Source organism: Myotis brandtii, unplaced genomic scaffold (assembly GCF_000412655.1).
Source record: "Myotis brandtii unplaced genomic scaffold, ASM41265v1 scaffold17, whole genome shotgun sequence".
Lineage (NCBI taxonomy): Eukaryota > Metazoa > Chordata > Mammalia > Chiroptera > Vespertilionidae > Myotis > Myotis brandtii.
In genome coordinates this window covers 7,457,358-7,474,991 of record NW_005356259.1, presented here as the reverse complement: position 1 = coordinate 7,474,991, position 17,634 = coordinate 7,457,358, and the positions used below count along the sequence as shown (strand labels likewise).

General features: G+C 41.0%; 1 protein-coding gene across 1 annotated transcript; it reads right to left on the bottom strand.

Moving 5' to 3' along the window:
• Positions 1-8,270: 8,270 nt before the first annotated feature.
• On the bottom strand, positions 8,271-15,937 carry FKBP14 (FK506 binding protein 14, 22 kDa). Its single transcript, XM_005862949.2, has 4 exons — positions 15,078-15,937; positions 12,982-13,133; positions 9,620-9,747; positions 8,271-9,149 (listed from the first exon to the last, which is right to left on the bottom strand). The coding sequence occupies exons 1-4, from the start codon at positions 15,272-15,274 to the stop codon at positions 8,991-8,993; spliced, it is 636 nt and encodes a 211-aa protein (XP_005863011.1). The 5' UTR covers positions 15,275-15,937; the 3' UTR covers positions 8,271-8,990.
• Positions 15,938-17,634: the final 1,697 nt, after the last annotated feature.

Here is a 17,634-nt window from a genome sequence, read left to right as displayed (position 1 = left end):
ACTGCCCTGTCTGGGCTGCCAGGGCTGCAGCACCGCGCTGGGCTCGGGAGGGGAGGGTGCCTGGCAGCAGGAGGAGCTGCCGCCAGGGCGATCTCCCGGCAGAAGGTGGCTCTTTGCTCCATTGTTATTTCTAAGTCACCACCCGGGTGGCATCTGTCTCCAGAGGAAAACCCGGACTTTAAGGAGCCAGGCCCCGCTTCCTCCCGGGGCTTCAGTACCTAAGCGAGATTTCCCCTCGGAGAAACGTGTCCTGTACGTTGTTGACTCACATGTCCAAGCCAATTCCCTGGTTTTAAAGAAGCCATCCTGTGCCATGTGGATAGGCCAGACCCTAAGCGGGGTACTTGGGCAATGAGGCCCAAAGAAGTTAAGTAACTCTCCCCGGGTCACACAGCAAGTAGCAAAGCCAAGATTCCATCCCTGGGTTAATAACACAAACAGGTGACCAAGGTTGTGTGTGTGTGTGTGTGTGTGAATACTGGCATCAAGGTATTTGGTCCAGACATAACCATCTACCTGTTAACAAAGCACAGACTTTATCTTTTATGAAATAGCAAATAAGACTATCCTGTAAAGAGAAAGTCCACAGGAAAACAAAGGTAATACCACTCAGGCACATGAAAAGATATTCACGCTCACTTCCCTTCAAATCAGATATACAAGGTCGCATTTTCCACCTGTCAGGTTAGCAAAAATCAAAAAGTTTTATAACCTCCACAGAGGACAATTTGGTAATATCTCCCAAATAACATACATATATAGTCTTCGGAGGATTCCACGTCTGGAATTTATCCTACAGTTTGACACAGGTGTGAAATGATATGAGTACACGGTTATCCGTTGCTATATTAGTTGTGCTAGCAAAGATTAGAAACAAACGTCCGTCAATTGGGGGCTATTCAAATAGCACAATATAATGGAACGCTATCCAGATATTTTAAAATGAGGAAGATCTCTATGTACTGATCTGAGAGATTTCCAACCCATACGTTGTTGACTCACATGTCCAAGTAGGGGAGGGAAGCCATGTGCAAGTCATTGTGTGTTATCAGTTGTGGGAAGAAAAAATATATGCCTGTACTCTTACTTGCATAGAATATCTTCGGAAGAATACATCAGAAACTGTAATAGTGGATGCCACCAGGGAAAACTGGGTGACTGGATGGAGGGAAGGAAGGAGACTTTATTGCATGTCTTTTGAATGTTATGCTTTTGCTTGTGGTCTGCCACATGAGCAAATGGATAGTAGGAGAGGGCTGAGGGAATCAGTGCAGATGCTGTAGAACAGAGCAGTGGCACGCACACTCTTGGAGCACAAAGGGGTCTTATTGTGCATTTAGTCCAACCAAGAAAACTGTAGCCCAATATCAATATTATATACTAGAGTCCCGGTGCACAAATCGCCTGGCCAGCGATTGGGGCCAATCGGGGCGTCACCCCCAGTCCTGATCAGAGCAATGGGGGCTCGGCAGCCAGGGAGGGACCACAGGAGGGCTCCAGGGTGTGTCCAGTCCTCTCGCCCAGTCCCAATCAGCCGGACCCCAGCAGCAAACTAACCTACCAGTTGGAGCGTCTGCCCCCTGGTGGCCAGTGTGTGTCATAGCAACTGGTCGAGCCGTCAACGGAATGGTCAACCTACCAGTCGGACACTTAGCATATTACGCTCTTATTATATAGGATTTCATAATAATGCTCTACTTTCAGATAGTTTGGGAAACCTGTATTTTGTCCAGTTTTCTACTTGTCACAATAGGATAGCAAGTCCCACAGCAGTTTCTCCTTCATGGGCAGATGTGGAAGTCTAGGAACTATAATCTTAATGCCCCTAAGGAGCCAAGTGTCTTGATTTAGACTCAACTAGACCCACAATTGTAATAACTACAAATGCATACTTTACTTACAGAATGTCTTCAACATACTAATTTAATAAGAAACATGATCAAACACCTATACTAGGAATTACACTATTGCTGCAAAGATGAAAAGGGCATATTATAGCCTCTCCTCTCAAGAAGTCAGAGGCAAGCAAGAAAAGTAAGTATAGCCCTAACCAGTTTGGCTCAGTGGATAGAGCATCGGCCTGCAGACTGAAGGGTCCCAGGTTCGATTCCGGTCAAGGGCATGTACCTTGGTTTCGGGCACATTCCCAGTGGGGGGTGTGCAGGAGGCAGCTGATTGATGTTTCTCTCTCATCAATGTTTCTAACCCTCTATCTCTCTCCCTTCCTCTCTGTAAAAAATAAATAAAATATTTTTTTTTTAAAAAAGAAAAGTAAGTATAGAAGTAATGTATTTGTATATTATATGTTGCCATTAAGATAACATAAGAATTATGCAGAGATAAATACTTTGATCTAGCATATTAGGAAATGTAGACAAGTTTAAAAAAATGATCATAAATAAAGGTTACCCAAACCTAGACCAATTAAAAATATTATTGATGATAATTTTGCCTTGTCTTCTAACCAGTATTATTGTCTAAAGAACCCTATGCAATGATTTTGAGGAGCTTGAAGGACATGTGTAATTGAGGAATACCTTTAGCACATTGCTTATAGAGGTATTTTCCTCTTAGTGCTTCTTTGAGTGTATAATTGTAACAGGAAGAAAAAGATCTGTCATTGGAAAAATCTCATGGGAATGAATGACAGGCAATGTATGAATGAGACACTCATATATGAGTAAGAAGGCCTGTGTAATTGGCTTGTCTTGTATATAATCTTATGAGAACCAAAGAAAAGGATTAACAGAAAAGCCATTAAAAGATGAGAAAGAAGAGTATTAGTCAAGATTAGTCAACCACCTGCCTTAATTCCATGACAACCATGTTTAGGAGGCTAGTCTTCTGAATTGGTTACCATAGAAACAAACCTTTAGAATGCCCTCAAATCAATCTACAGAATTGCTGCCCATATTGAGTATAAACAACACGGAGAGATTATAAATATCAAAATCTATTTTAAAATTATTTTTAGAATTCAAATGATCCATCAAGCCCTTTGGAGATTGCTAATTTAGACAACCATAAATTTTATTTTGGCAAAAAGTGTAAAATCCTAACCATTATATTTAGGTGATGGGTTTCTAAATTCAATTATTCAAATGTGTCATTTCAATGGTTCCCATTTCATTTCAAATAACAGTTAATCAGTCTTCTGAACCTAGTTTTTAAAAAAATTATTATGTATGCATCACCCTCACTGCTCTGCCTTTAGGAGCCATTGATGGCTCCAGTCAACTGTACGGATAATTTAAAGGGGAATTGCTGATTGTTCATCTTGTGACTATCAAAGAACAGGCCAGGGGATTCTATGATGACCTTTGGGAATTTCCACCTATGTTTTTTTTCCTAGTTTACCTGTATGGAAATGGTCCACCTTATGCTATGTACAGTGTTTTGGTTTTTTTATGTAGCTTTATTGATTTCAGAGAGGAAGGGAGAGAGAGATAGAAACATCAATAATAAGAGAGAATCATTGATTGGCTGCCTCCTACACATCCCACACTGGGGATGGAGCCAGAACTTGGGGCATGTGCCCTGACCGAGAATTGAATCATGACCCCCTGGTTCATAGGTTGACACTTAACCATTGAGCTATGCCAGCCAGGCCTGAGGATCGTTTTAATAGATGAAACCTTATCTAGAATTGACAAAGTTGAGTCTCTTATATCTGCAATTTTAATACCACTGCTCACTTGAGATAATATATGACTTTAAACAGAAGTTACTATTAGTTATTCTCCAATTCTTTTTTTAAAATAATATGATCTTTTTTAAAGAATAGTTTATTGATTTTTAGAGAGAGCGGAAGGGAGAGGGAGAGAGAAACATCTGTGTGAGAGGGAGACATAGATCAGCTGCCTTCTGCACGTCCCCTACCAGGGATCAAGCCAGCAACCTCCTGGTGCAACAGTAGACATCCAACCAACTGAGCCACACTGGCCCAGACTATTTTTCAATTCTTGAAAGAAAGAAACAAAAGTCTGTCTAAATTGCTCTAGGAATTAAATAAAGATGGACTTTCTATAAGTGACTAAACAATGATTCCATCTATTGATAGAAAGTATGAAATTTCTGACTCCAGAGAAAGTCTAGAACTGTTATGCTGTGGGGATTTGGTAATTAAAAGGGGATTCCATTGCAAGAGCCTTTTAGGTTCTTCCCTCTTTTTCCACAAGTAAAGTGCTGTCTCTTATTTTAAAGCAAATCCCCTGTATTTGTACTACTCTTCATGGTTATTCTACACAAGTATACTTACCTATTTAATTAAACTTAGCTAGAAATTTAAGAACCACTTTTTAAAAATCTAGGATGTCTCCAACAGAATACCAGCGGGTGTGAGCACAATAGAAAGATGTGGCTGAATGTCATAATGTTCCCAGTTTCTAACCAGAGGTTAAAAAAAAAAAAAAGAAAGAACTAGACTTAGAGTTATATTAACATAAAATGCAGTCCACCAGTGACTGCAACAAATGAATGAGAAAATGCTGTAAGAAATTGGAATTAAGCTCCAGTGGCCCCCTGACCCTTTCTTCATTCTTTAGATTAATGAAAACTGTCCCTCACTACCTCACTTTACATTGATTGTTTTTCCTGCAACTGTTTACCAAAGAGGACATCATTTTGAGCTGCCGCAGTGTGGGATTTTACCAGTAAGTTAATGACGTGACTTGTAAATGCCCAGAAATTCCCAAGTGGGATATACGTCAGCTGTTACTAGAGACCAAGGGACAGCATTTGCTTTACTCCAGATTTTTTTTTTTTTTTTTTAGGAAAGCCTCAGTAAACATCTCAGGTCATTTGTCTTTAGGTCATAAAATAAAACTGACGTTCGTCTAGTGCACAGGCCCTCGGGTTGGCTCTGAAGATCATTGGCTGCCCTGTCCTCATAGGAGTCATGGCATCCCAGAGGCTTCCCTAGCAGCCCAGGGACACAAAGAGCCTGCAAACACAGGAGCCCACAGACAGAGGGCTCGGGACCTCCAGGAACCTCCAAGTGCTTCTTCCCTGTCCCTCAGCCATCACCTACGGACTGTGTCAAAGCCAGCCACTTAGTCCCTTTGATAAACCTCAAGCTGAAGCGGTGAAAAAGATTACTGTTGGTTTTACCTAGAGAACCACTAGGAAATTCAACCTAAATTATAACTTCACGCTAAATTGAAAGACAAAATTTCAGAGGGGAAATCATGTACTAGATAGAGCATTTCAATAACTGACTTCAGTAGAATACTTTAGGTGTGTGCAGTATATGGTTTCTACGTGGCATATAGTACACTATGTATACACACAAATATGCACATGCATACGCATATATGCATCTCTATATTTTAAAGATAACAGTTTTATTTTTCTAAAATCTCTTGACTGTATATTCTTCTAAAGAAGTGGGTGATAGGTAATCCTGAAAAAAAAAATAACACAGAAGAATAATTTGTGGGAAGTCAAGTCTCTTTTCTCCCATCTAGTAGGGTTATTAATACAATGATACTTCATTTTTTAAAGAAAAAGGTGGGAAAATGTATTTATTTTTTTCCATAACATTGCACCAAGTTCTCTTTTCTCTTTTTGTAGTTTCTAAACAACTCTGAGAAATCACTCATGCACTCAATGCAGTGAGGAGAGAGCATGCTGATATCCAAGTAGCAGAATGGAGGTAAGCAATATCCTGTATCATGAATATGATGAGAAATACAAATTCATTTCCACAAAGAAAGTTTCAAATAGCTTGTCTCCCATCTCATCCAGAAATCATTTCCTTGTTATTTTTACAGCACCCCAGCACTTCATTTATTACATACGGTAATTTATAGCACTAATTTACTCAGGCATTAATCATCATAACACACAATGAAACACAATAAAATCTCAAACCAAAGCAACAGTGATAGCCCTACCGGTTTGGCTCAGTGGCTAGAGCGTCAGCCTGTGGACCAAAAGGCCCTGGGTTTGATTCCAGTCAAGGGCATGTACCTTGGTTGCAGGCTCCTCCCTGGCCTGGGCCCTGGTCAGGGCATGTGCAGGAGACAACCAATCAATGTGTTTCTCTCACATCAATGTTTCTCTCTGTCTTTCCCGCTCTCTTCCACTCTCTCTAAAAGATCAATGGAAAAATTGATCTTTTAATTTTAATTAAGATTAAAATTAGCCCTAGCTGGTATGGCAAGGTGGATAGAGCATCGGCCTGCAGACTGAAGGGTCCCAGGTTTGATTCCGGTCAGGGGCACATGCCCGGTTGTGGGCTCGGTCCCCAAAGGGGGGCATGCAGGAGGCAGCCAATCAATGATTCTCTCTCATCATTGATGTTTCTATCTCTCTCCCTCTCTCTTCCTCTCTGGAATCAATAAAAAATATTTTTTTAAAAATATTAAAATTAATCCTCAGATGAGAATTAACAACAACAAAAACAACAACCCACAAAACAACAGTGATAACTACCACCATTAAACAAACAAAAAAACCCACATACACTTTCTCTAGTACCCAACGTTCAATATTAACGATTGCTTTCAATGCTCAAGGTTTAATGCCTATTTATTTCAAAACAATCGAATCAAACCACAGCTTTCCTTACTACTATATCTAAACAGAGTAATCAGACACATTCAAAGTGTCTTTATACCTCTCCCCAAACTACCTGTCCATCTTCCTCACTTGGTTTTTATATAAAACCTAGGAAGAACAGTTAAGAAAATCAATAAAACTGCTGAAGAAATTGGTGAAGAATTTTTCAGAAAACCAATTCTTTTCCAAGTAATCTTTATTTTTGAAAAGAATACCATAACACAGTCCTACAAATTTAAATAGGACACAGCTAGCAGGATTAATGAGTTCAATGGTACACAAATGAAGTCACAGTTGGTGTCTGATTATTCCCACAAATGGAAAGGTGCAAAGAGATAACTAAACCAAAAAAGGCAGTTAACTTAAAGACAACCCTAACCTAGTGACGTTTTCATTTCATACTTGTGTCCAAATGTTTAGATGGGAATTGATACAAATTCACACAAGATGAAGGAATATGCTGCCTGAATAGTCAGAATCCTTCTTACTTATCTTGCTCTGCCGTAGACAGCGTCAGTAGCTACTCACTTCCTTCCCCCTCATCATGCCGCATAAGGCTTTCTGTGCTGTGACTTCGAACTCCTCCAGGTTGAGGAAAAGGGCAGTGAACTTAAAAGAGTTTTCTAGCGATAGCTGATTTCGCCAGAGAAAGGTGTTAGTGAAGAAGACGTTAATACAGAATCAGTGAAAGTAGTCTATATCTGATCTAACAGTTGTTCATAATTCTTTAAAGAAAAAAAACAAAAAATCTACAGCTCAACAGGAATGAAAGGACTAAGATACACATGGGGAACCTCACACCACACAGGGTCTTTGAGGCAATTCATGGCTGACCCCAAGATTTTTCAAAGAAACCAGAGCCATTTCTGGATCATGGGGAGAATTCTATGGCACCAGAAATAGCCAGTAAAGTATCTTCAAAAGATAAGGACCCACAGTGAAGAGAACATTAGACCCAGTAAATGCAAAGAAAATTTTTCTTTTCAATATACAGGGCAGTAAAAAGATAATGAACTTGAGGACTGAAGTCTGGTTCAGTAAGTTAGCTGTTGACTATAGTCACAACAATCTCGTTGAATGACAATTTCCTCACCTGTAAAATAGGTAAAATCCACCAGCTTTTTTCATGGACTTCAGAACCATGAGAGTTAAAGTCAGTGATACATTTGAGATCACTTTGTAAATGGGAAGACTTTTTTTATTGATTTTTTTTTTAGAGAGATAGGAAGGGAGAGAGTGAGACATTGATCAATGAGAAACATCAATGGGCTGCCTCCTGCACGCCCCCTACTGGGGATTGAGCCCACAACTCAAGCATGTGCCCTGATGGGGAATCAAGCCAGTCACCTCTTGGTGCATAGGATGACACCCAACCAACTGAGCCACACGGGCCAGGGCTAAAGACTATTCTTAGTAAACGGGGATTTGGACACTTTTTAAACTATTGAGGATAAAAGCCAATTGAAGAGAACATAATAAAATTATCAAACTTTTGACCCAGGATAGACCTTATTCAATAGCAGCTACTGTGGGTCTGCCTTATTTTCTGATGGGGCAGAAATGGGAAAATTTTGATTGGTTAACAAATCATGACATAATGTTACTGTAGTATAATACACTAGTTATAGACTATTACTTTAAAAACCAGAAAGGACAATTGGTTAGCCTTAAAAAGTACGCACAGACTAAATACAACTTTCTACCTCATCTACAATATTTTGACACATTTTATTAGGAAGAAACAAACATAAATAATTAGTTCTACTTATCATGATAAGTCAGTAGCAATCAGGAACCAAGCCTTATACTATAGCTTAAGTCCTGGGCAGAATGTTCAACGTATACACACTTATAAGTCATTAACTTGTCCATTACTTCAGCATTGCACATCTCCTCAGTAAAGCAGTAACTGTTAACAAGTCAAGTTCAACAACCATCTTCCTGTTGCTTCAAGCAGAGACTCAAAGGCAGATAACACTTCCATTATAACATGAAAATAGTAAGCTTTGGGTTATTGCAAAAGGCTTTGCAAATGTCAGTATCTAACTTAGTGAAAATGGGGGGAAGCAGAAACAGAGGGTGCTGATTTGTGCTATACTTGCTCTTACGTTGGGCAAGGTCCCCATTGTAATATTTTAAAGTTACAAAGTTGTAAGTTATAAGACTTCATAGGTGAAAGTAGAAAATGGTCCAGAATTCTCCTTATTCAAAGATAAAAACATTTTTTTCTTCCCAGTAATTCACAAGAAAGAAATGGGTACTTAGAAACCCTAAGGGGTTCTTTAAATAACATTCAGAAAAAAATACGTAAAAAATTTTAAAAAACAAAGCAAGAACGGAATAAAACAATGTTAAAAAATAAGACTTTCTTTAAAGACAGTTGCCCGCTCTTTAAAGATGGCTGCTATATAAAAGGGGCAGATGTATCTCTATAACTCGTCATGTTTATATGTAAATTCTCTGGCAGATATAAATCCATCCTTGTCTTCATCTTCTTTATCAAAAATATCCTCCACCAAAACATCATGATGACTTTCATTTACCACTGCACCGTGCTTTTCAAACTCCTTCTTCAAATACACTTTAACCTACAAAATAATGGTCTTGTTAATACTTCTTACTGTAAGATACCTGCATTGAGTCAATCAGTATCACAGACTGGACTGGTAGCTCATTTAATGATATACAACAACTTCTTTATGGCAACTATTTCTCAGGATAGCTATGTTTCTTATACAGTAACTCCGAAATGGGAATTGTCTTGGCAAAATGGATCTTTCAAAAACTTAGGGCAAGACAAAATAGTCAACCTTATTTATGCATTGGGGAGAGAGAGAAAAAAGCAAAAGAACAAATGGTGTTTTAAAAGTCTTAATATATCTCTTTCCAAAACAATGATTTCCTATGAAAAAGCCCATTTTCAAAGCGTAGGCACTTTAAGAAGTTTTATAAATAACATTTTACCCAAATTAAAAATAAATTTTCTTTAAAAACATATTTCTAAAAAAGTGAGCTGAAAAAAGGGAAGAAAGAGAGAGTAGGAGGAAGGAATGGTCACCTCATCTTTAGAGAGTTTCCAGTCATCATTAAGATCCATTTCTTGGAATGATTCATGGGATCTTGGTCCATTTCGAATCTCCAGGAGGTCGATGTTAAATATCAGTGTGCTCTCTGGGGGTATTTTACCTAAATGAGGAGGGGGGGGGTTCAGTTGTATATAAAAGATCCCAAATTTTGATCATAGAAATCTTACAGTACTGGATGAAATATTCTTTTAATTGAATTAAATGAAGAGCCCTCCTAAGATTATCACATATGATGGAAAGTACTTATAATCATATTTGACTCAAACAAATAGAATAAAGAAGAAATAATCCAAATTAATAGATCAAAAACAGTCTGATCTTGGTTTTGCAATTAGAAATTGTTTTACATACACACACATACACACACACTTCCATGCCTAATGGCCTGGGGCAGTGGTTGGCAAACTGCGGCTCTCAAGCCACATGTGGCTCTTTGGCCCCTTGAGTGTGGCTCTTCCACAAAATACCGACTTCTGTGCATGGGCCACGAAGTTTCAATCGCACTGTACGGGCACGCCCGCATGTGGTATTTTGTGGAAGAGCCACACACAAGGGGCCAAAGAGCCGCATGTGGCTCTCGAGCCGCAGTTTGCTGACCACTGGCCTGGGGTATTAAAATTTCACATGTAATTAAGGTATTACATATTATAAGTCAAAAATGACTTAAAGTGCTTTCGATATTTCAGAGTTAATTATAGCACAAGTGATTTACTAACTTGAGTCAGAAAGTCCTGACCTAGAAATATATATCACACTGCCATTTCTGCCACCGGAGGTGGTTTATAATCAGGTGAGCTCTGGCGTCATACTATCTAGGTTTGCAGCTTACTTCTGCCTCTCTCTAAGCCTCAGTTTCCCCATCTGTAAAACACAAATGGCAATAATGCCCACCTCCAGAGTCTATTGGGGAGATGAAGGAAGATAAGTCCATGCAAAATACTTAACGTTTTGCTTGATAAATGGTAAGCTCTCAATATATATTACTAAGATGTAATTCTCTTACAGGCTTTAAAAACAATTCAAGCCTGGCCAGTGTGGCCCAGTGGTTGGGTGTTGACCCATGAACCAAGAGATCACAGGTTCAATTCCCGGTCAGGGCACATGGCTGGGTTGGGGGCTCACTCTCCCCAGTCCGTAGTGAGGGGCATGCAGGAGGCAGCATTCTCTCTCATCAATGTTTCTCTCTATCCCTTTCCCTCCCTCTTTCTCTCTAAAATAAAAATTTAAAAGAACAATTCAGAAAGGATTAGCAATTTCAGAAAGTTAGGACATTGCACATATATGGAAGAAATTTCAGGAGAGGGGATAAATTAAAACACATTGCTGATAAGGGAGATGAAAAGCTTTAAAAGTGAGAAGAACATTATTAAAGTCCCAGGGACCTTAAAAAAAATTTTTTTTCTGGGAAGTAGAGACAATTTGTTCAACTGTTTCCTAATAACTATATTTAACATACAGGTCTAGGTAAACACTACAAATACTTCTTAGTCTCCCCATCCCACATATTTCCACGAAAGGGCATTTGTAAGTGCTGAAGGAACAAAACTCACGCTGCGTGCTGAAGCCTTACCTTGCAGATCTAGACAGAGAAGGGGCATGCACTAGGTCGTCGGGAAAACCGGAAGGCCGCATGCAAACGAGGTGCTACAAGACTACAGAACTAGCGTTAGTACGTATTCACAGAGTTAGTTTCATGGAGCTCGTCGAAGGAAATGACTCCTATTTAGATCTCTACTTATACTTCACTTATAAAGTGAAAATGAGTTAAATGCAGGGTGGCGAAAGAGTAATGGACTAATGCTATGTGTATAAATATTAAAGATGAGAAGATAAAGATACAGGAAGGTGAAAGAATACATTTGAACATCAGAGAAACAATTTCTAGATACTTGATTTTCTTCTCTTAAGAGGATTATTCAAACAAGGAATTAATTTGTTAGTACATCCCATTCTATGCATAAGATTTATACAGCAAGTTCAAGTTCCATTTTAGAATATACAATGCTTCACGTATGACCCCTACGTTCTTCCCAGGAAACTGGGACTAGGGTTCCCACTTTGTAAATGGTTTAGACCTAAGGATATTGTGAAGTCTGTATTCCTATTACCTCAGAGTGGGTCTTCATTTTATTCTAATGACTACTTAATTTTTTCTTCTTCATTATGTAGGTAATATGTGCCCATTGCAGAGGATTTGGAAGAGGTAGAACCAGAAATACAAACAATTCCCAGCCCCGTTGTTAATATTCTTTTTATTTCTTTGTGATTCACATTGTGTATAAAATTTTTTCTAATACTTACTATCATAGTATAACATATTCTATAGCTTTATTTTCTACTTTCATATATAATGAAATCATACACGTTTTGGATATTTTTTTAAGCTTTGAAATGCCATTTTTAAGTAACTGGGCCATATTTTATTTCACTAAACCCTTCCCATTATACGCTTAAGTTGGTTCCAATATTTTTTGCCATTAGAAACAACACAGGAATGGACATCGCTGTTCACAAATCTTTCTTCTGATTCCTGTTTATTCCCTTAGGTTAGATTGCAATAAAGGAATTATCGGCTACGTGCACATCCTATGCTTGAAACATCTTCTGGCCTCCTGTAAGCAGCCTTTAGAAAGCCACACAGGTTCCCACTCAAACCACAGGTGTAGGTGCCTGCCCTGGGCCAGCGAGCACACTTGCTTCTGTTCTACTAAACTCATTTCATGTCACTTCATTAGTTTTCTAAGTCAAATCATTAAAAAATGTATAAGTTTTGTTGCGGGAAACTTCAGTTGAGTATCACATACTGCCCACATCTAGTATTGCATGTAATGCCTTAAAAACCTATCTTGTAAAGGTCCAACTCATCAACCCACGTATGTTGAGTGATCTATCCTTTTGCACTGTTAAAATAAATTGGCGAGTTTCAGTTGGGGAGGATGAAAAAGTTCTGGAGACGGACAGCGGTGATATTTGCACCACAACGTGAATGTACTTAATGCCACTGAATGGCATTAAAATGGTGAAATGGTAAATATTATGTTATGAATTCTGTACCACACACACATACACAAAAGAAGCCATCAGATTGTGAACAATGTGAATAATGGAGTTGAAGGTTCCAGAACCTTTTTTCATTGTTAGCTCAGTTGACCATTAGATATTATGGCTTTAATTGGTCATTTCAAATAATAATCAAGACATAATTATATTTCCCAAAGAAATACAGATTTTCTGTTTACTTCTAGAGGGGAAAAAAACGTAGTATTTACTCTAACTTCTGTCTCCTAATTTAGAAAGAACTCTATGCTATAGAAAAATGTAGAATTGTTATTACCTTTTCCTTCTTTCCCATAGCCCAGGGCAGGAGGAATGACGAGCTTTCTCTTCTCTCCCACACACATTCCCTTCAAGCCCTGGTCCCAACCTTTGAGAGCCTCCAGGATGCCCAGGGTAAACCAAATGGGCTGACCATTGTTATGTTTGTGGCTACAATAGAAAGAAAATGCATTAGAACATTTTAGTAACTTTGTTATTGCTGTAGTACATTTTCCCCACCCATAGTGATTAAATTTGGAAATTAATGAAAACAGCCACACACACACACACACACACACACACACACTCGTCAACTTTATAATATAATTCAATTCACTGCCCAAATTTCTTTTTTTTTTTGCCCAAATTTCTTGATGCAAATTTCACACTGTTGACTTAGCTAGAGAAGTACAGATAGCATAATAATAAAAACAATAAACAATTATTATTTTTAAAATTTGTTACTGTTTTATTTGTTTTGTTTTTGTTTTTTTTGAGAGAGAGAGAAAGAGAGACGGCGAAATTTGTTGTTCCACTTATTTATGAATTCATTGGTTGCTTGTTGTATGTGCCCTGACCGGGGATCTAACCCTCAGCCTCGGTGTATCAGGAAGATGCTCTAACCAACTGAGCTACCTGGCCAGGGCTTAAAAATATCAACAATTATTTTAGCACTTACCACATACCAGGCATTACCCCAAATACTCTTCTTTTAATTCTAACAATGATCATATGGGGTAAACTTACCACATACCAGGCATTACCCCAAATACTCTTCTTCTTTTAATTCTAACAATGATCATATGGGGTAAGGACCATTTTCCCCTGTGGTACAGATGAGGAAACTGCGGTTAAGAGTGCCAGTATCTGACTTAACTACAAAGTTCAAGGTCTTAACCACAAAGTGATGCTGTCCCAGGTGCAGAAGAGGGAGAACAATAGTTAAAAGTGGGTGGGTTTGGGGAGGAGGAGAAGGGCTAGGGAGAATTTATGGGTCCATACCCACACAGACACTGAGGGTCAGGAGCATAGCATCTTCTCACCTGCCTACAAACTTTCCTTATGTACAGCCTGCTGACGGCCCTGATAGCTGGAAAAGGCTGCTCTTCCACCTCCCCCACCCTTTATCCCGGCTCAGACCCTGGCCCACCTCTCTCCGCAGGGGTCTACTGTGGGGTGTGCAGGGAAGCCTGGAGGAATGGCCCCCCAAGGACGGAGGAAGAAGAGAATGGTCAAGATATCCTGGCTGATGAGCTAAAGGAAGGCCAGCCCAAGAAAACCAGGCTGTGGAGCTACTGGAGGGATTGAAGGCTGAGTAGTGTCTGAGTCCCAGTTAGCTCCCTTTTGGCACAATAAGGAAAGTGTTCTTCTATCCAAGTGTATCTTGTAGGTGAGAAGGGAAGTCACCCTACTAGGTTTCAAGGGTACCATGATCATTAAGTCTAGATAAAGGCTATCCCTTCCTCTTTTCCTCCATTTCTCCCATGATCAAAGGAACTTCTGTTCCATTTGTAGAAAATCTGGGAAGGGTAGAGAAAAAAAGGAAAAAAGAATCTACCACCCAGCAGACTGCAGTTTAGGCACACTTCTTGTCACGGCAAAGGGATTTAAGCCTCTATTTATTTACCACATAGGCTATGGTTCTAGAAATGGCAGACATGCTTTATAAACGGGTCCATTTATGGTACTTTTTCATCATTCTCAGGGCAGCCAGTTCCTGACCATTTACACGGAGGCTGCAGGACCACAGGGCCCTCAGCAGTTACCAGACGCTAGTAGCAAACCGCTGAAAAGTGGCCCATGACTATCACCGTAGTCCACCTAGGTTTTTGGTTCTGAGACATGGAAGACTCTAGGTCTAATTTTTGTAATCATAAAAATTATTTTATAATAATAAGTGGTCCTTCTTTATCTTGACATGTTTCCAACAAGACCTGCAAAGATCTCCTTACATAAAATTGGCTTTAAACAATTTCCTTTCCCCAAAGGAGGAAATGAGACATTTCAGTTTTTAAAAAAAATGGTAAAACTTAGTACACGCTAGCTTTCCTGCCCAGGGACTGGGGTAGGTGGGCGGGTTCTCAATGGCTTTACCTGCGGGGTCGAATGACTTACGTGGAGTGAAATAAAGAGCCATCCTTTTCTAAGTAGCCTTCGTAGTGGACCAACATCAAGTCGCCCCCCTTGGTCTTGCGATGGCAGATGAACGGCCTCTGGAGCACTTCGACCTTCACTTCTGGCTCGGGGATCAGCGCCCCACTCAGGGAAGTGACCAACAGCGCCAGGACCGAGTTCCACAAGAGAAGCCTCATGTCGCTGGAGCAGGAGAGAAGTTCCTACAAACACAGAGGGAGCACCCCGGACCTCATAGAGTTAAGGATGTAGCTGATGGCTCAAGGGCGACGGCCTCGGGCAAGTTCATGACTCTCCCTTCCCAGCAGACGTGGCACGTCTACTACCCGCAACTTTCCCACGCACTGCGACCTCGCCTCTAAAGGGTTAAACCCAAACCCGGAGCCGGAGTGGCTCTGACTACGTGGTCGTCGGAGAATTACGGCCTTCCATTGGCTGGTAGTGCTGTCCTTCAGATGCCTCTCAGCCAATGACGTTGCAAGAGGGTAATTTACAGCCCTCTGGAGCGGGAGTCGCCCGGCGACCACCCACCTGGAGTGGTCCTAGAGCCCGGCGGATGGAGGCATTCCCCTACTTGGAATTTTGGAAGAGAGGTGGGGCGCGGAGCTAACCCGGAAACTCCCCCGGCAGATGTGCACGTGTCAAGTACCCCGACTGAGGGAGGTGGGAAGATTCCTGGGGCCTTGTGAAAACTGTACAAGTTTCCGGAAATACTCATTTACTCTCTCTGTAGGTGAGAAGCCCCCACAATTTCACAATCCAAGACTCCCGCTATTGCTTACTATTTACTAGTAACTGACCCAGCGGTTCTCAACCTGTGGGTCGAGACCCCTTTGGCGGTCGAATGACCCTTTCACAGGAGTCGCCTAACACCATCCTGCATATCAGATATTTACATTACGATTCATAACAGTAGCAACATTACAGTTATGAAGTAGCAACGAAAATAATTTTATGGTTGGGTCACAACCTGAGGAACTGTATTTAAAAGGCCAGAAGGTTGAGAACCAGTGGCAGAAGACTTACACTGCCCTGTAGGGTTCCCGTGGGTGATCTTCACTACACTGCCAGTAGGCAGGGTCTTTTATCCCATATAAAACGCGTATAGTTAAGCTAGGAGAGATTATGAGTCCTGTTTAAGGTTATTCAGCCCCAAAGCAGTTGAGCTCCGCCTTCAAACCAGGTCTGATGCATTCTACAACGCCGCATAGCGTTATGGCTACTAATAATGTATTACTTAGATGTTCTTACTGCAGAGGATCAGTAACAGCTTCTATTGAGGATAAGCGCGGCACACTTCCGCTTAGAGAAGAAACGGTAATCACGGTTATGAGTTACATAGGTTCATCTCAGTTTAAAATGTTTTAGTTTTACATTTTCCCTCTAATTTCAAAAGTAGTACATGTTCATTATACTTGATTCGGAAGAAACTGTAAAGCACTAAAGTAGGGTTTTCACTAAGAATACAGAAGCTAGATTCCATTTGAATTTCAGATAAAAAACGAATTGTTCTGTATTTTTATTTGCTAAATACGGCAAGTAAACCTTATGCTAAAGAGGGGGGAAAAAGAACCCTGGCTGGTTTGGCTCATTGGATAGAGCATCAGCCTGCTGACTGAAGGGTCCCGGGTTCGATTCCGGTCAAGGGCACATGCCTGAGTTTCAGGCTCTATCCCTGGAGGGGCCATGCCAGGAGGCAGCTGATCGATGACTCTCTCTCATCATTGATGTTTCTGTCTCTCTCTCCCACTCTGAAATCAATAAAAATATATTTAAAAAAAGAAAAGGGGGAGGGGAGATAGCCTATAATGTCACAAATAACCTTATCATTTTGGTGCATGCTTCTGTGACATGTGCCTAAAATAACTTGGATCCCATTGTACACTTTGTTTCGTAATCTGCTCTTTCCACTCATCTATAGTTAACATTCTCCCTGCTCAGATAACCTTAGCCCGGAACGTTCTCAAACTTTCATAGTCCTAGGAACCCCATGCAGACTGCGATTTGAGAGGTCGGGGCTAGAGGCGAGATTCTGCAATTCTGACGAGCTCCCAGGTGGTGCCAGTGCTGCTGCCCACGGGCCACATTTCTAGTGGCCAGGCCTTAGCATTTCGACATTGCGTTCACACTGGCCACGCAGCATTCTGTCGCGAATCTCCCATCATCTCCGTAAGCCCTATTGTTGGGTCCCTCGAGTGTGTAGGACCAATCGACAGCCTTGACATCGACGGACACCAGAACCCAAGGGCCGCCTCAGGGGCCACGTGAACTCCCAAACATCGCGAGGTGGGACCCGACCTATCCAGGGCACCATTCACTGCAAGCGCGTAGCACACTTGTCCCAGCGGCTTCCCCCCTCCTTTTGCACCCAGCACTTCCTCCCCCGCCCGCCTCCCGGGACTCCATTTCCCAGCGGGCCTCACTGGCTCCCGCAGCCCCGCCCCCGTCGTCACCGCAAAAACCCGGAGTGGATTTTCGCTCCCTGCGCGCCAGCGGTGCACTGAGCATGCGCGAGAGGACCCCGGGCCCGGCCGGTCGG

Coding starts and splice junctions, on each gene's coding strand:
- FKBP14 (XM_005862949.2), bottom strand. CDS start 15,274: ATGAGGCTTCTCTTGTGGAACTCGGTCCTGGCGCTGTTGGTCACTTCC. Junction 13,134..15,077: donor GGCTCTTTATTTCACTCCAC/GTAAGTCATTCG, acceptor TTTCTATTGTAG/CCACAAACATAACAATGGTC. Junction 9,150..9,619: donor GGAAACTCTCTAAAGATGAG/GTGACCATTCCT, acceptor ATTATTTTGTAG/GTTAAAGTGTATTTGAAGAA.